The 16,509-nt window shown below is 40.5% G+C and overlaps 1 protein-coding gene across 1 annotated transcript; it reads left to right on the plus strand.

The window, feature by feature from the left end:
* The first annotated feature begins 2,867 nt into the window (after positions 1 to 2,867).
* LOC109674450 (beta-defensin 104A-like) lies at positions 2,868 to 6,315 on the plus strand. The gene is made up of 2 exons (XM_020151404.2): positions 2,868 to 2,925; positions 6,155 to 6,315. Exons 1-2 carry the CDS (start codon positions 2,868 to 2,870, stop codon positions 6,313 to 6,315), a joined length of 219 nt encoding a protein of 72 aa, XP_020006993.2.
* Positions 6,316 to 16,509: the final 10,194 nt, after the last annotated feature.

The raw sequence follows: 16,509 nt of genomic DNA on the forward strand, positions 1-16,509 counted from the left end.
ACTTGAGCTACACCTCTGGTCCTATTTCCTTTACACTTTTTGCCTGGGGCCAACCTTCACCACTTTCCTCCTGATCTGTGATCTCTGTCTCCAGAGTAGCTGGGATAACAGGCATTGGCCACTTATCCCAGCCTAGGATTTTCTACAAAAACAATGGTGCCATTTGTGAACAAAGACACTTTCATTTCTTTATTTCAAATTTATATGAACTTTACATCCTTTTCATGTCTTGTTGTACTAGCTGTAACTTTTAGTTGAGGTTGGTTTGTTCATGCTGACAGATATTGATGTTTTTGGAAATATATAATTAAAAACAAAATATTTTCCCAGGCCAGATATCATTCAATAAACATCACACAAGTACATGCTCTGCACCCCAGGCAATCTACCAACAGATTCCAAGACAGAAAGGAACCTCCCTTATACGGACAATCAGATTTCGCCCATTATATACATGACTGGTCATGTCAGTGCTTCTTGGTTCTCCCATTCATCTGCCTGACAGCCTCTACCTGCTTTGCATTTGCAACCTGCTGCATGAATACCACTGTCACCTGGTTTGCTTCCAGTCAGTGAATCAAGTGTGGGAATAGGACTGTGACATATTTGCTATATTTTACCATTGGTCCTGGTCCCCCATCAGCAATACTGAATCTTCCTGTCTGCATCCTTCTGCTGTCCTCTGCCCTCTTCTCCAGCCTTTTTCCAAGTGTCAACCTGCACCTGGAGCTGAAGTCCTTCCCTGCCATCTTACTCCTCTTCCCTTAACCTCCTCAGTCATTTCCAAATAAGTTCATTTCCCTTCTAATTCCTGTTGGTGTCTGCTCTTTGGAGGACCCAAATGCACACATTTGGTGATTTTCTGACTGCATCCTATTATTGTGTAAGGAGGACTCGTCCTAAGAGGGTACTCTGTAGGACACACAGGCTGCTACATTTTTCTTAAGGTGTGTGATCAAGGTACTACCTGTCAGGGCTGGTCCAACCAAGGTTGTACATGTTCACTTCCTCTAAAATACTTCATTATTTGTGGAGAGCTGAGTAGGAGAAGCCTATGAGGACATAAGTACAGTTGTACTCAATATTCTAAGGCTGAGTCTGGCACAACCCCAGCCGCAGAAGAGAATGAGAAGGTGAGCTTCAGCTCAACTGCTTTTCCTAAGTTGTTTACTTTCAAGAAACAGGAACACAGGTTTCTCCTGTTACAATGTCATGCCCCTCCCCAAGAACTGTGCTCCACCTCCTTGTTTATCACTGGGTATAAAAGACTTGCTGAAGGAGGACAAAGGCTTTTTGATGAAGGGAGGCTTTTGGATGGGGGATATTTGGCTGAAGGGAAATTGCTGGAGGGAGATTGCTGAAGGGGGAAAATGAATTGCTGAAGCGAGGATTGCTGAAGGGAAAAGACTTGCTGAAGGTGAATTGCTAAAGGGGCTAGCATGTCTGAGGGCTGAGACTTTAAGAAAGCTAAAGAGAGAACACGGGACAGTGCAAGTCTGCACTAAGAACTTTATGCATAGGCTTTAGGAAAGCTAATCTAAAAAAAAAGCTAAAGAGAACATTGGACTGTGCAAGTCTGAGCACCAAGGCTTTAAGAAAGCTAAAGAGAGAACATGGGACAGTGCAAGTCTGGGGGCAAAGACTTTAAGAGAGAATATGCTAAAGAAACGCTAAGAGAAAACGTGGGACAGTGGGAGTCTAAGGAAAGAGACTTTAAAGAACAGAAAAGAAGACTTTAGAAATGAGGTTTTAAAGAATAGAAAGAAGAAAGACTTTAGAAGCAAAGTTTTAAAAAATTATAAAGGAGTAATACCTTAAAGAATAAAGACAGAGAAAAGAAACAGAGTAAATGAGGAGAATAATAGAGAACAGAAACAATGAGGCTGTTGTGCGTCTCCACCTGAGTGCCCAACACACCTGGCCCAAACTTTCTGTCTGTCTGTCTATCCTGTGTCCTTTCTGCATCTCTCATTGCCCCCAGGTATGTCCAGTTAGGTTCAGTAATGACCAGGAGCAAGAGAAAGCTCACTCCAATTATTTTTTTCTTAAGATAAAATCATATGATCTTTTGCCTAAGGGCAAATGACAGAAGGCTGAGCACTTTGTGTATTGCCTATGGGCAGAGGTAGGAATTAAATCCAAGTTCATAAGATCTCTGGAAGGATAAAGAGTAAAATTACCCATTATTTGCTGCATTGTCAGAAATGCACCATTCCCATAAATTCTCCTCATTTTAACTCTCTTCTCATTCTTGCTCCTTTCCCTTTGAGCCCCTAGCCAGTCTGATGTTCTGAAGGCAGACACCACATTGTTTGATGTTGCCCTCCACAAAGTATGCTCAGTGTCACCCATTGCTGTCCTCATCTTTCATGCTTCTGTCCCTGTACCCAAGACCCCCTTGGGTAGTCATGAACTCCCAGATGCCATGCCATTCTTTTCTTCAAGGTACTATGTTTTCTCCTTCTTTCTTTGCTTCTGAGGGATCCTGGAAATTTACATGAAGCAATTTAATGCCAGCTTAAATGAAACAGAACTGAAAGTACTTTCACCAGGATCACATAATGTCAAAGCTGAACAGTATTTCGGCTAACATCTAATTGAATTCTTATTTCAGGTGGAGAGACAGATGAGATGACTTGGGCTTTCCATACAGAAAACACGCTTCTCACCACCAACACTGCTAACATGCCATTTCTGATGTCCCAATGCCTCCCCTCTCTGCGCATTGGTGAGTACTCACTAAGGAATGCAGCCATGGGTAAGCTTCAGCTGCCAGAAACCATACTCTGCCCATAAATAGAGCTGATCCTCATGCCTGGGGGTTAAGTCCTCACCTTCTTCTGCTTCTCTCCGGGAACCCTTGCATTATGAGGAGTCTTGTGCTGCTTTTAGCCATTTCTCTCCTACTCTACCAAGATCCTCCAGGTAAAGAGACTCACCTAGAAACACATAGACTGGCACAGAGGAGAGGTGGGGGAAAACTTAATTCAGAAAATATATCTTGAAGGATTCAGCAACCTTCTTCAATTGTAACATTTACCTCTTTGAGTTTGTTGAATCTGTTAGTAAAATACTATAAATAATTATCCACTTATCTGCCCCTTTCAGTGAGGCTAACTAACCCAAGGAGGAAAACAAACAAAACAAGCAGGGACCAGGACTCTTGGGTGTCATAGACAATCCCTAGCTGCCCATGATAGGAATTCCTCATAGGCTCCTATCTTAGGTAATGGGGATTCACTAACCATTCTCCCTCCATTGTATGGCAGGTCCAAGTAAACATTGTTGATTTTGTGAAATTAGATGTCTTCTCCCCTCTGCCTCCTTTGGAATAGCTTTTCTCTGCACATAAGGGGACCTACTCAGCTTCCTAAATTTGACACTTTTTTCTGTCAAGTCAGGACATTAGAATTAAGTGACATGCAGTGAGTCAAAGGGGTAATATTGATAACTCAAAGAGCAGGCACTGTGGACTCTGCTGAGATGTCAGCAGTCCTTGGACTCCCATGTTAATCTGTGTATCTAGAAACATACATTTACAAAGTATTATATTTGTAATGGTATGAGGTGCCATCTAGTCAAATCCCTCTATTTAAAGTGGATCTAAATACTCTGTAGTACAGAGTCACTTAACAAGTCTAGCTGTGTTGGGTATAAGCCAGTGGTTAACCCTTAGACCCACCCAATCCTCTCTCTCTCACTGCCCAGTGGATTTCCTGGGCTCCGAGGAGTGGCCAACCTGCTCTCTTTCCCTGTCCTTTCCCCATCCTACATACAGTGTCTTTCGTGATTCCAATAGGTTCATCTTTATCAGAAGGTAAGTATTTAATTTAACTCCTCTTGTCCTTCTTCTAGGTGTTTCCACAGACACTTATATAAAATTCTATCACCATATCCCAGGATAATAATATATTCATCAAAAAAACCCTCTCCTCAACTAACGATCATAAGGCAAAGAAGCTGTCCATGTAGAAACTCCACAGGGCCCCTCCAAGCAGATCTGACTGCCAGGTCTGCACTTGGCAAGTGAGGCTGGGCCAGGCGGGCTTATGTGTGTAATTCAGAGACACATTTAGGAGGAAGCTGATCAGAAGAGTGTAGAGGTGACCTGGGTCACAGGTGAACCATGGCATGTTGCCCACTACTCATCACATTCTGTTCTTGATTTTGGTAACTTTGACTTTTACAGACTTTGAGCCCCTTCAAATTCCCACAAAGGCTGGGGATTAGTGCCCAGGTGCACAACCAGTAATCTAAGTAATAGAGCCAGTATAATTTAGCTCACCCTAGAATGTATTTCTTAGGCTACATTTACTGCTTGGTGTATAGATTTCATTTTCTCTTTTGCATTCTGTTTACTCAGATGATATGACACACTAACTGGGTTTTTGTTCCAGCTTTGACACTTAAGTTATTATGTGATTTCAGATTAGTCACTTTCCTTCTCTGGGCCTTAATTCCCATCTCTAAATAGATACCCTATGAGGGCTTGCTCAAAACCGACAGTCTGGCATTTTGATGGCTATACTTTTCTAGCCCATTCTGCATCTGCCTTCATTTGAAGCTTCTTTTCCCTTGAGCTTACACAATGCCCCACATATCTCTAGCACTAGACAGTAAAGTGGCTGGATCCAAATGTGTCTAATGCCACCAAGCTGGTACCCAGCCTCCACCTAACCACTCTGCTTAGTAAACATTCGACTCCCTTCACTCCCACCTTCATTGCCTCTGCTATGACCCACAGGCTTGCTGCTGAGTGAAGGTCACCCTCTATTGAGACATCCCAACCCCAAGTCTCACCAAGATCTATAAGTATATGATTCAGTCAATGCACCCTGACAGTTTAAGCATTAGAAATAAGAAGTTTTTTCTAGGACAAAGAAAACAAACAAACAAAAAACCCTGGCCCAGAGGCAAGCAGCCCATTCTGCCCCATCTTTTTCTGGAAATGGAAAGGTGGGGAGGAAAGAGATGCAAGACTCAGGTGACACAGATGCCCTTGGGGCTGATTCTCTGCAGAAGACAACAAACATCCTTGACCCTGTCCACCAGACCTTCTGCTCTTCTCCTGACACCATCTCCTAGATCTGGTTCCTGCTGATGCAAAGAGGTAACACTGTAGAGAACCTCCTGCAAATCTCTGTGCAAGAGGCCCTTTCAATCTCCCTCAGACTCCCATCTCTATCAGCAGCCCTGCTTCCTGGCAAATTTGCTGCTGCTACAAGGTGCTCAGTTTGGCATGTGAGGTTACTAAGTTAAAAGGCTGCTTTCCACCTCCAAAAGCAGACCTGAGATGAGTAACAAAATCCAGTTCTCCCACACTGACTCTAGGCAGAGTGCCAAATGACAAAGATTCTACTCTGTTCCAATCTTCTCTACTTTACTAACACCTACTCTAATCTATTCCAGTCCAGTTTGTCCAGTCATTTATTCAATAGACAGTTATTAAATGCATGTCATGTTTCCAGTATCAGATAAATGGCAAAGCAACAAGAACTTATTCCTTAAACTCAGTGAATTGTTATTCTAATTAAGAGGGAAATATGAAGAAAAAATATCTCCAACTTGGGCTAATGGTGATAAAGAATGACAATACATAGGGAGAAAGACATTATGGAAGCAGTACTCACTGAGGGCATGGGGGGGTCTCCCTAGTGTTGTGATCTTTAGGATGAGAAATGAAAATTCAAAGAGGTCATTCACTGGGCAGGGGAGAAACAGCACCAGTAAAGGTGTTAAGAGTGCAAAGAGAAGGTGCAGGAGGTTGTGAAGGATGGGCAGGCACGTACAGTGCAAAGTTAGTGCCAAATGAGGCAACATGCATTTAAGAAGATGGCCCAGGGTCAGACCAAAGTAGCTTTGTAGACCTGGCTTGGTTGGATTTAATTAAAATGTAATAGCCAATGATTGTAGGGAATTAAGATGGAGTGTGACATGGAGAGGTTTGCTGAATGGGAGGCAGAGGGTGAAGTTAATTATTTGGAAAGTGGATGAAGGAGGTGTTGAGGGAATGCTTCTTGTGTGTTCCCTCAGCACCACTACCCATGGGTTTTTAGTCTGTACACCGTAGTCCTTCCCCAAAAGACCCTGCTGTGCAGAGTCTTGCCTTTGTGTCATGGAGCCCAGCTAATCACAGTGACTTCTCTGTTGTTAGTGAGAAGTGATCTGGAAGTAAACAGAATCTGTGGCTATGGCACTGCTCGCTGCCGCAGGAAATGTAAAGAACAGGAAAAGAAGATTGGAAGATGTCCCAACACCTCTGACTGCTGCTTGAAAACATGGAGTGAGAGCGTTTTGCGTACTATGAAACAGTAAACGCAGGGCTGTGGGGTCCTACAGTTGCCCTCAACAGGACCTCTCTCTTCCCTTTCCCAAGACTGTACAAAGAGGACGTTGCTAGCACAACCACATCCAGTCATCAAGCAAGGTCATACTCCCCCACTCAATGCAAAGCCAACATGAAGGACTGCAACAGAACATGAAGCCCAAAGGGCCTTCTCTGGATGTGACAGGGAGTGTATGGTGCAGGTGAGGCAGGACCTGGATACATAGATGAATAAATAAAGAAAATATGGTAGACATAAACAATGGAGTAGTATATAACCATAAAGAATGAAATTATGTCATTTTCAGGGAAATGCATGGCACTGGAGATCCTCATGTTAAATGAAATAAAACAGTCTCATAAAGACACCATCACATGTTTTCTCTCACATGTGGAATCTGGAAGAGACAGTACATGAAGGTAAAAGGGGAACTATTTGGAATATGGAAGGGAAAAATGAGAAAGAGAAGGGGAAAAAAGGGAAATAGAGGGTATGAGAAAAATGAAGAACATTATATGCATTTTGGGAAAGTTACAATGAACTCCCCTAGTTTGCATAATTAAAAATTAGTTAGCCAGTCACCAGCGACTCACTCACGTAATCCTAGCTACTCAGGAGGCAGAGATCAGGCGGATCACAAGTTTGTAGCCAGATGGGACAAATAGTTCCTGAGACCCTATCTCAAAAATTCTCAACACTCAAAAGGGCTGGTAGAGTGGCTAAAGTGGTACAGCACCTTCCTAGCCAGTGTGAGGCCCTGATTTCAAACCCCAGTGCCAATAAAAAAAGAAAAAAATTGATTAACAAAATCAGTTTTAGCTGAATGAGGACTAAATGTATGTATACATATACATATATATGTAATTAGCCATAAACAGAAATGAAACATCCTTTTTTTTTGCTTGATTTATACCAATTTGTTTGGATGACACTGGCTTTCTTTGCTGATCAGAATTTCTGATTAGCAGTTATGTCTACTGGTCATTAAAATGGACAATAAACCAGTATTAAATGAAGCTCATTTAGAAAACATTATTTTCAAAATGCAGACCTCTCAGGAGAAAAACAAAGTGATAAAAAGTGACGAGAAGTTTAAGGGACCCTTTGTAACCTAAGGGGTTGACAAAATAAGTGTCTATAAGCCATCATACCGGGCAGAGGGCAGCAGAGAGCAGCTCTGCCGCTGGGTAGGATTGGGTGGGATGCTTTGGGCTCATTACCTTGAAAACTAGTAAAGAAAGGAAAGCATTAAATCATATGAACTGTATTTTCAGCCCAAACTGTACTGCACGGTCACCAAGTGGTTTATGAAGAAAACCTTCTCTCTACAAAAGTAGTTCAGCAAAAAATGAAGTATCAACATTTTAAAAACACATAGGGAAATAATGATGTAGCCAATTAATGACAGCAGCCACTAAAATAAGCAAGAAAATCAACCTGATGTCTTGTGCTGACTTAGAGATGTACACAGACTCATGTATGAACTGCTAGACATGGAAACTAACATCACCCTCAACTTTTAGGTGCATAAACCTAGGCTGGGTTTACCTCACATCCTGTACAGTGCAGTGAACCTACAGTGGTCATCAACCCTCTTCAATTTGCTCAGTCTTGTTTCATTGCTTGTTAACCTCTCCCTCTCCTAGATTATTTCCAAGAATGGTAAATTATTTTAAGGTTTTCCATCTGAATAGAGGGCAGACTAAATTAGGGAAGTTGAGGCACAAGAAGAAAAGCAAATGAAACCTCAGGGCATGAAAAAAAATTCTAAGAGAATAACCAGCCAGTGCTAAGAATAAGCTCTACACAAATAGATAAAAATGAAGGATAACCATACTTTTAGACTTACAGTAGTAATTTGCTCTAGATAACTCATTCTGAGTAAATATCTCAAGAAAAGCACCTGATACAGTTCATCCATGGACTGAAAGGAGACCTTATTAAGAGAGAATAAATATTTCCTAATGATGGAGTTTTCTGCCCTAAATAAACATCTTTTAAAAGAAAGAATGTGGTAGATTCTCAAGCATAAGTTATCATTAGAGGTTGTTAAGACTGCAAAATTAAACATTGTAAGTACAGCACACATTTATTTTTCCTCAGAAAATATATAATGTAGTTTCTCTGATTTTGCTTCTAATGAGTGACACTGTACCTAAAACCTAAAGATAGTTGGCACTTAATTTAAAAGTGTGGCAAAAAAAGTTACAAGAAACATGTTATAAAGTCTCTTCCATTAGTAAGGCCATCTCAGACTCACTGTTTCCTTGCTTGGGAGTATGTCAATATTTTAAACAGCAAAATGATTTGGATAGTACCAAGTGCTAAACATAAAGAGCATGCTTCTCTGGAGGAAAGTTTAACTACCCAAGACTGACTTGACCCTGTAGCTATCCCGTACACTATCCCATACATGAAGGACTTGGTGTTCTTCCATGTGCCCCCATCTCCAGCCTATTGGGACATATTTGTTTTTTGTGCTTTTCTACTTTGCTAAATAAAACTTCTATAAATTTCTCCTCTAACTAGACTCATCCTTAAATTCTTTTCTGTGATGATGTCACAAACTCAGCATCAGGACTGTGAACATGGAACCCCTTGTCACAAGCTTGGCAACATGGGATTCAGGTTCATGCCCTCTGGGAACCTCCCTGGGTTTTAGCTAGATCTGGTTCCCTTGACAAAAATGCTTTGGAATATGTAACTCAGAAAAAGACTCTTTAAAAATAGTAACCACAGTGCTATTACTACCAGTGGGGAAAATCAGCACTACTACTTTAATGTTACTTAATAGCCAATCTATATTCAGATGATCCTGGTTGTTCCACAGTCCCTTTTTAAGAGTTGCTTTCTTAGAATCAGGACTCTAAAAGGTCCAGCACTGCATTGGTTATCCCCAAGGACTCTTTCATACACAGTGTTGTATATTCCATTTGTTAAACACTGTGCCAAAGTGACTGCACATCTGAACCTCTATAACTTACCCCTGCAACTCTAGGGTTAAAAGAACCCTGTGAAACAACCCCCAAGGACAACACTGAAAATGCAGAATATGCCGTACAACAAAGTAATGCTTATTTCTCAAACAGTGCTAGTATCCATTTCATAACTCTCCTACCTTGTATTTTATAAAGCATTTTCTTACCTATAATCTCTTCTGAGCTTCAAGGAACATGTTTGAATTAGGCCAAATAAATAGTCATCTTTCTCATCTTCTACATGTGGAAACTAAGGCCCATACACCTGAGTGGCTTTCTTCAAGTCAGTGAGGATATTCAGCAAAACCAGACCTAGACCCCACAGCTCAAGTGCAAATCAGAGGCAGCACAGATTGAACTGTTCCAATGCATGAAGCCTGGAGTTGCACCTGTGCCATTTAGTGAGTTGTCTCAAAAAGTTATGTAACTGACTGACCCCTTGATTCCCCATCTGAAATATGGCCATTGTACTCAACACCACTTACAAACACAGACCTGATTTCTGGCCCAATACTAAAAGTTTTTTGGGAAGATCCAAGATGGTAACTGGGATACAACCTCAGACTGCTTGAGCTCCATGAATCAGGGACCTTGCTGAGATGCTGGAGATATGCTTGGCTGAGGTAAAGCACAAGGGAAAGCTGAAACTTCGGTCCTAGCTCGTGGAAGGCTTCTCCATGCCAGGATTTACTAAATGAACAGCTGGCTTGCCAAGCCCCCACCTCATAGGCCCACAGAGCCACTGCTCTGCTCCACTGGGCTCCCAGCCCCTTGGGCCCACTGGACCCCATCTCCATGTGGGCCCACTGGATCTCTACTCTGCTGGGCTCCCCACCATTTAGCCCTGCTGGGCCCCAGATCTGCGTGGGCCTGCCAGATCTCTCCTGCCACCATGTAGGCCCACCAGGCCACAGCTCCGAAAGTCCACTGGATCTCTGCTCTGCTGGGCCCCCACCTCACAGGACTGCCAGGCTCTCACTCTGCAGGCTTGCCAGATAGCTGCTCCACCAGGTTCCTGCATGGCAGGCCCACCAGATTGCCTCCCTGCCAGGCCTCTGCCCCACAAGCTTGCCAGGACACCACCTGCCCACTGCCTACCACATGAGAACTCCAAAGCTGCCAAGGAGACACAAAGAGACAGTACTGGATGGTAAAGGAGTAAAACCAACACAACTAAGACTGTAACTCTACTATTCCAGAAACAGTGGGTTTTTTTTTTTTTTTTGCCTTTCTTTAAGGATTTGGCTGTCTGGTTTGCTGCTTGATCATCCACCATCTCTCCCTGTTGTTTTTCTTGGTTCTCTGTTTTATTCTTTCTTTCTTTTTCTTTCTCTTTCTTCTCCTTCTTTCTTGGTTTTGTTAGTATTACTATTGTAACTCAACTAATACTAAAGTACACATAGTCCAGGGACAGAAATGGTACCTAGTGGAAATATGGGAAGACAAAAAAGGGATGGAAACCATTGTCCCCCCAAAAATAAATTAGTACAGGATTCAGAGGGAAATAAAGAAAATGGATACCCAGATCCAGACTACAACAAAACAAAGATAAACTATACCAAGGAACCCAAAGGAGCCCACAAGAACAAACTGAAAGAAGAAATCCTGCAAGTAATCAATGAGAATTTCATCGAGATGTTACTAGATATTGTGAACCAAAATGTACAGGAGGCATTCAAGAAATTCTAAGACAACAAAAATAAAGAATATGAGAAAACACAAAAACAAATAGATTAAATCATAGGAGCTCTAAATAAACACCAAAATGAAACAGAAAACACCATATACAGAGAAATGAATGAATTAAGGATAAAAATTGACAATATTTAAGAGGAAGTGACTCATGATATGGAAAAACCTCAGAAAAAAGAATGAAACAGAAATACAAAACAAAATGGAAGGCCATTTCAGCAGAATAGAACAAACAGAAGACAGAATCTCAGAACTTGAAGATGAAAAGGTAATTAAAGGAAAAACTGAAGAACTACTAGTCAAACAACTCAAGACCTGTGAAAGGAATATGCAAGAACTCATTGACTCCATTAAAAGACCAAACCTGACAATCATGGGCATTGAAGAAGGAAAAGAGGTGCAAGCAAAAGGAATGCATAATATATTCAACAAAATAATAACAGAATATTTCCCAATTCTAGAGAAAACTATGCCCATTCAGGTACAGGAAGCCTCCAGAACACCAAACAGACTTGACCAAAATACAACTACCCCAACATATTATCATTAAAACAACAAGCACAGAGAATAGAGAAAGAATATTGAAGGCTGTAAGAGAGAAAAACCAAATAACATACAAAGGTGAACCCATCAAAATCACAGCAGATTTCTTAACAGAAACCTTAAAAGCAAGAAGAGCATGGAGTGAGGTCTTCCAGGCACTGAATGAAAATAACTTCAACCCTTGGATACTCTACCCAGCAAAACTATCATTCAAAATAGATGGAGCAAAAAAGTCTTTCATGATAAGCAGAAACTAAAACAATATATGACCATCAAGCCACAACTACAAAAGATTCTCCAAGGAATTCTGCACACAGAAAGTGAAAGCAAACAAAACCATGAAAGGGCAGGCAATACCAAACTACAGGAGAAGAAAAGGCAAGAAAGTAGAAAGTAACATTGATTCAGCTGCACACAATCAAACCCTTAAACAACAAAGAAAACTAAATGACAGGGATCGCCAACATACTTATCAATACTAACACTGAATGTTAACAGACTTAATTCCCCTATCAAAAGACACCATTTGGCAAACTGGACTTAAAAGGAAGATCCAATAATCTTCTGCCTACAGGAGATCCACCTCATTGACAGAAATAAGCACTGGCTGAGAGTGAAAGGTTGGAAGAAGATTTATCAAGCTAATGGCCCCCCAAAACAGGCAGGGGAAGCAATACTAATCTCATATAAAGTAGACTTCAAACTTACATTGATCCAACAAAATAAAGAAGGACACTCCATACTAATAAAAGGGGAAATACACCAAATGGAAATAACAATTATCAACCTATATGCACCTAATGTCAATGCACCCAATTTCATCAAACTACTCTGAAGGACCTAAAAACATATATTAACTCCAACACAGTGGTATTGGGGGACCTTAATACCTGACTATTACCAATAGATAGGTCATGAAAACAAGAAATCAATGAAGAAATCCTAGAACTAAATCACACCATAGATCAAATGGACCTAGCTGATGTCTACAGAATATTTCATCCAAATGATGCACAATACACATTCTTCTCAGCAGCTCATGGAACCTTCTCCAAAATTGATCATATCTTAGGGCACAAAGCAAGCCTCAGCAAATATAAGAAAACAGAAATAATCCCATGCATTCTATCTGACCACAATGCACTAAAACTAGAAATCAACAATAAAAACAGCAGTAAAAAACATGCAAACAATTGGAAGCTGAACAACACATTGCTCAATGATCAATGGATCATTGATGAAATAAAAGAGGAAATTAAAAGGTTCCTGGAAGTTAATGAAAATGAAAATACAACCTACCAGAACATATGGGACACTGCAAAGGCAGACCTAAGAGGAAAGTTTATTGCCATAAGGCATATATTAAAAGGTCAGAAAGATCTCAAATCAATGATCTAATACTACAGCTCAAACTCCTAGAAAAAGAAGAACAAGAAAATCCCAAAACAAGAAGAAGGAGAGAAATAATTAAAATAAGGGCTGAAATCAATGAACTAGAAACAAAACTCAAAATGGATTAAGGACCTTAATGTCAGACCCAAAACTCTGCAGTTAGTGCAGGAAGGGGCAGGAAACACTCTGGAAGTAATAGGTATAGGCAAGGAGTTCCTCAATAGAAACCCAGCAAGTAAGAGAAAGGATGGGCAAATAGGACTTCATAAAATTAAAAAGCTTCTGCACAACAAAATAAATGGTCTCTAAACTGAAGTGACTAACCACAGAGTAGGAGAAAATATTTGCCAGCTATACATCAGACAAAGGACTAATAACCAGAATATACAGGGAACTTAAGAAATTAAACTCTGCTAAAAATCAATGAACCAATTAAGAAATAGGCAACTGAAATAAACAGAACTTTCTCAAAAGAACAAATTCAAATGGCCAAAAAACCATGAAAAAATGCTCACCATCTATAGCCATAAAGGAAATGCAAATCAAAACCACACTAAGATTCCACCTCATCCCTGTTAGAATTGCCACCATCAAAAACACCACCACCAACAGGTGTTGGCGAGGATGTGGGGAAAAAGGTACCCTCCTATACTGCTGGTGGGAATGCAAGCTGGTGCAACCACTCTGGAAATATATTTGGAGGCTTCTTAAAAATCTAAACATAGATCTTCCACATGATCCAGCAATCCCACTCCTGGGGATACACCCAAAGAAATGCAACACAGGTTACTCTAAAGGCATCTGCACACCCATGTTTATTGCAGCACTATTCACAATAGCCAAGTTATGGAAACAACCAAGATGCCCCACTACTGATGAATGGATCAAGAAAATTTGAAATTTATATACAATGGAATTTTACTCAGCCATGAAGAAGAATGAAATCTTATCATTTGCAAGTAAATGAATGGAACTGGGGAACATCATTCTGAGCAAGGTTAGCCAGGCTCAGAAGACCAAAAATCATATGTTTTCCCTCATATGTGGACTTTAGATCTAGGGCAAATACAGCAATGTGGTTGGAATTGGATCATATGATAAGGGGAGAGCACATACAGGAGATATAGGAATAGGTAAAAAACCCAAAACATGAAAGCTTTTGATGTCCCCACTGCAGAGGAACTAATACAGTAACCTTCAAGCAACAGAAGTTAACACAAGAGGGGATCAGGAACCAGTGTAAAGATCAGTTAGAGGTGAATCAACTTGGGTTGTAACACATTTGTACATGAAAGCAATGCTAGGAATCTCTCTGTTAGCTATCCTGATCTCAACTAACAAAAACACTTTGTCTTTCTTATAATGCTTATGTCTTGTCTTCAACAAAATTAGAGATAAGGGCAGAACAGGTTCTGCCTGGAAGTGAGTGGGGAGGAAGAGAGTGGGGAGGGGGGAAAGGGGGTGAGGGCAGGGGATGGGGGGAGAAATGACCCAAATAATGTATACACATGTGAATAAATGAATAATTAAAAAATGTTTTTTGACTCCTTTCTTAATCTCAATGTGATGCTGTTACCAGTCTTTCTGTCCATAAAGCTTGACTCTGGGTCCTAACACTCACATGGCATTAAGAGAAAAAAATTTTATATTATATAATAGGATATTTATATGTAAAATGGCATTTGTGTATAAATTCAATTTCCATATAACATATATATTATGCATACTATATGTAAACATGGAACAAACTCTTAATCTGTCTTTGCCTTCCTCATAGCCATGGTATGACTTACAGAAAAGATGAAATGAACGTTAGGAAATATGCACGTGTAAATTTAGCTGTGGGCTCCAGGTACTGTACTGGGAGAGAGTCTTTTCCCTGATGCCAGAGCTCTTGGAATGGAACATTTTCAATCTCAGCATGGTAGTTCATGGAATTAAGAATCTGCAAGATTCTTAATTCCTGTTGCAATGCTTTACTAGAGAGAGGTCATCTCATATTTTTTAAAGAAAGAAAGGAGCAAAACAAGGGACTTCTACAGACCTTAATGCCATCGGCATTAAGAAATGCTGAAACGAGGTATCTCTTCATCAGGTGAAATTAGGATGGCCTCATATACTGAGGATTCAGGCTTTGCTTGCTGGCATGTTCTTTCCTAGTTTTACTCTCTGAAGGATCTGGATTCTGAAACAGCATCCCATAGGTTACTTCCCAAAGTCATATCAATGAACTCTCATCCTTAGCAGTAAAGAGACTCATGTTTTAATAGCAAAATAACAAAGGAATATTTTTCCATTTTTTCAGAATTGGCAGGAAACTTTTAATTTAATTTAAGTTGTATTTGATGCATTGCTCACGTAGAAAATCTATAGCATTGCATTTATCTTCTTTCTCCAAAGATGGACACAGAAGGCCACAGTTTCAATGGAAAATTAGTAACCCTTTGAATTTATCTTATGTAAAGTAATAGAAAAAGAGTATTGAGTCTAGGCATTTTCCAGTTCATAATATATGACTTTTACATTATTGGAATTTGAGAGAGAATGGGATTAAGGATTGGCAGAGCAAATGCCTGGTTGAGCAGATCTCTTACCAACATCCTTATTGGAAAAATGCAAAGAATGCAGAGGGTAAGATTTTCTTTTTTTGTTGTTGTTGCATTGTTTTATTATTCATATGTGAATACAAGGCTTGGGTCACTTCTCCCCCCTACCCCCACCCCACTCTGCCCCCTCCCTCTCCCCCCACCCCCTCAATACCCAGCAGAAACTATTTTGCCCTTATTTCTAATTTTGTTGAAGAGAGAGTATAAGCAATAATAGGAAAAGACAAGTGTTCCTGGTTGAGATAAGGATAGCTATACAGGGCATTGACTCACATTGATTTCCTGTGCGTGGGTGTTACCTTCTAGGTTAATTCTTTTTGATCTAACCTTCACCTTTTCTCTAGATCCTGGTCTCCTTTTCCTATTGGCCTCAGTTGCTTTTAAGGTATCTGCTTTAGTTTCTCTGCATTAAGGGCAACAAATGCTAACTAATTTTTTAGGTGTCTTACCTATCCTCACCCCTCCCTTGTGTTCTCTTGCTTTTATCATGTGCTCAAAGTCCAATCCCATTGTTGTGTTTGCCCTTGATCTAATGTCCACATATGAGGGAGAACATACGATTTTTGGTCTTTTGGGCCAGGCTAACCTCACTCAGAATGATGTTCTCCAATTCCATCCATTTACCAGCGAATGATAATATTTCATTCTTCTTCGTGGCTGAGTAAAATTCCATTGTGTATAGATACCACATTTTCTTAATCCACTCGTCAGTGATGGGGCATCTTGGCTGTTTCCATAACTTGGCTATTGTGAATAGTGCCACAATAAACATGGGTGTGCAGGTGCCTCTGGAGTAACCTGTGTCAAAGTCTTTTGGGTATATCCCCAAGAGTGGTATTGCTGGATCAAATGGTAGATCGATGTCTAGCTTTTTAAGTAGCCTCCAAATTTTTTTCCAGAGTGGTTGTACTAGTTTACATTCCCACCAACAGTGTAAGAGGGTTCCTTTTTCCCCACATCCTCACCAACACC

Source organism: Castor canadensis, chromosome 14 (genome assembly GCF_047511655.1).
Source record: "Castor canadensis chromosome 14, mCasCan1.hap1v2, whole genome shotgun sequence".
Lineage (NCBI taxonomy): Eukaryota > Metazoa > Chordata > Mammalia > Rodentia > Castoridae > Castor > Castor canadensis.

What these genes read in the sequence shown, in the direction of transcription:
- LOC109674450 (XM_020151404.2), top strand. Translation starts at nt 2,868, where the DNA reads ATGAGGAGTCTTGTGCTGCTTTTAGCCATTTCTCTCCTACTCTACCAA. An exon ending in ACTCTACCAAGATCCTCCAG is followed by an intron (nt 2,926 to 6,154) that starts GTAAAGAGACTC and finishes CTCTGTTGTTAG; the next exon opens with TGAGAAGTGATCTGGAAGTA.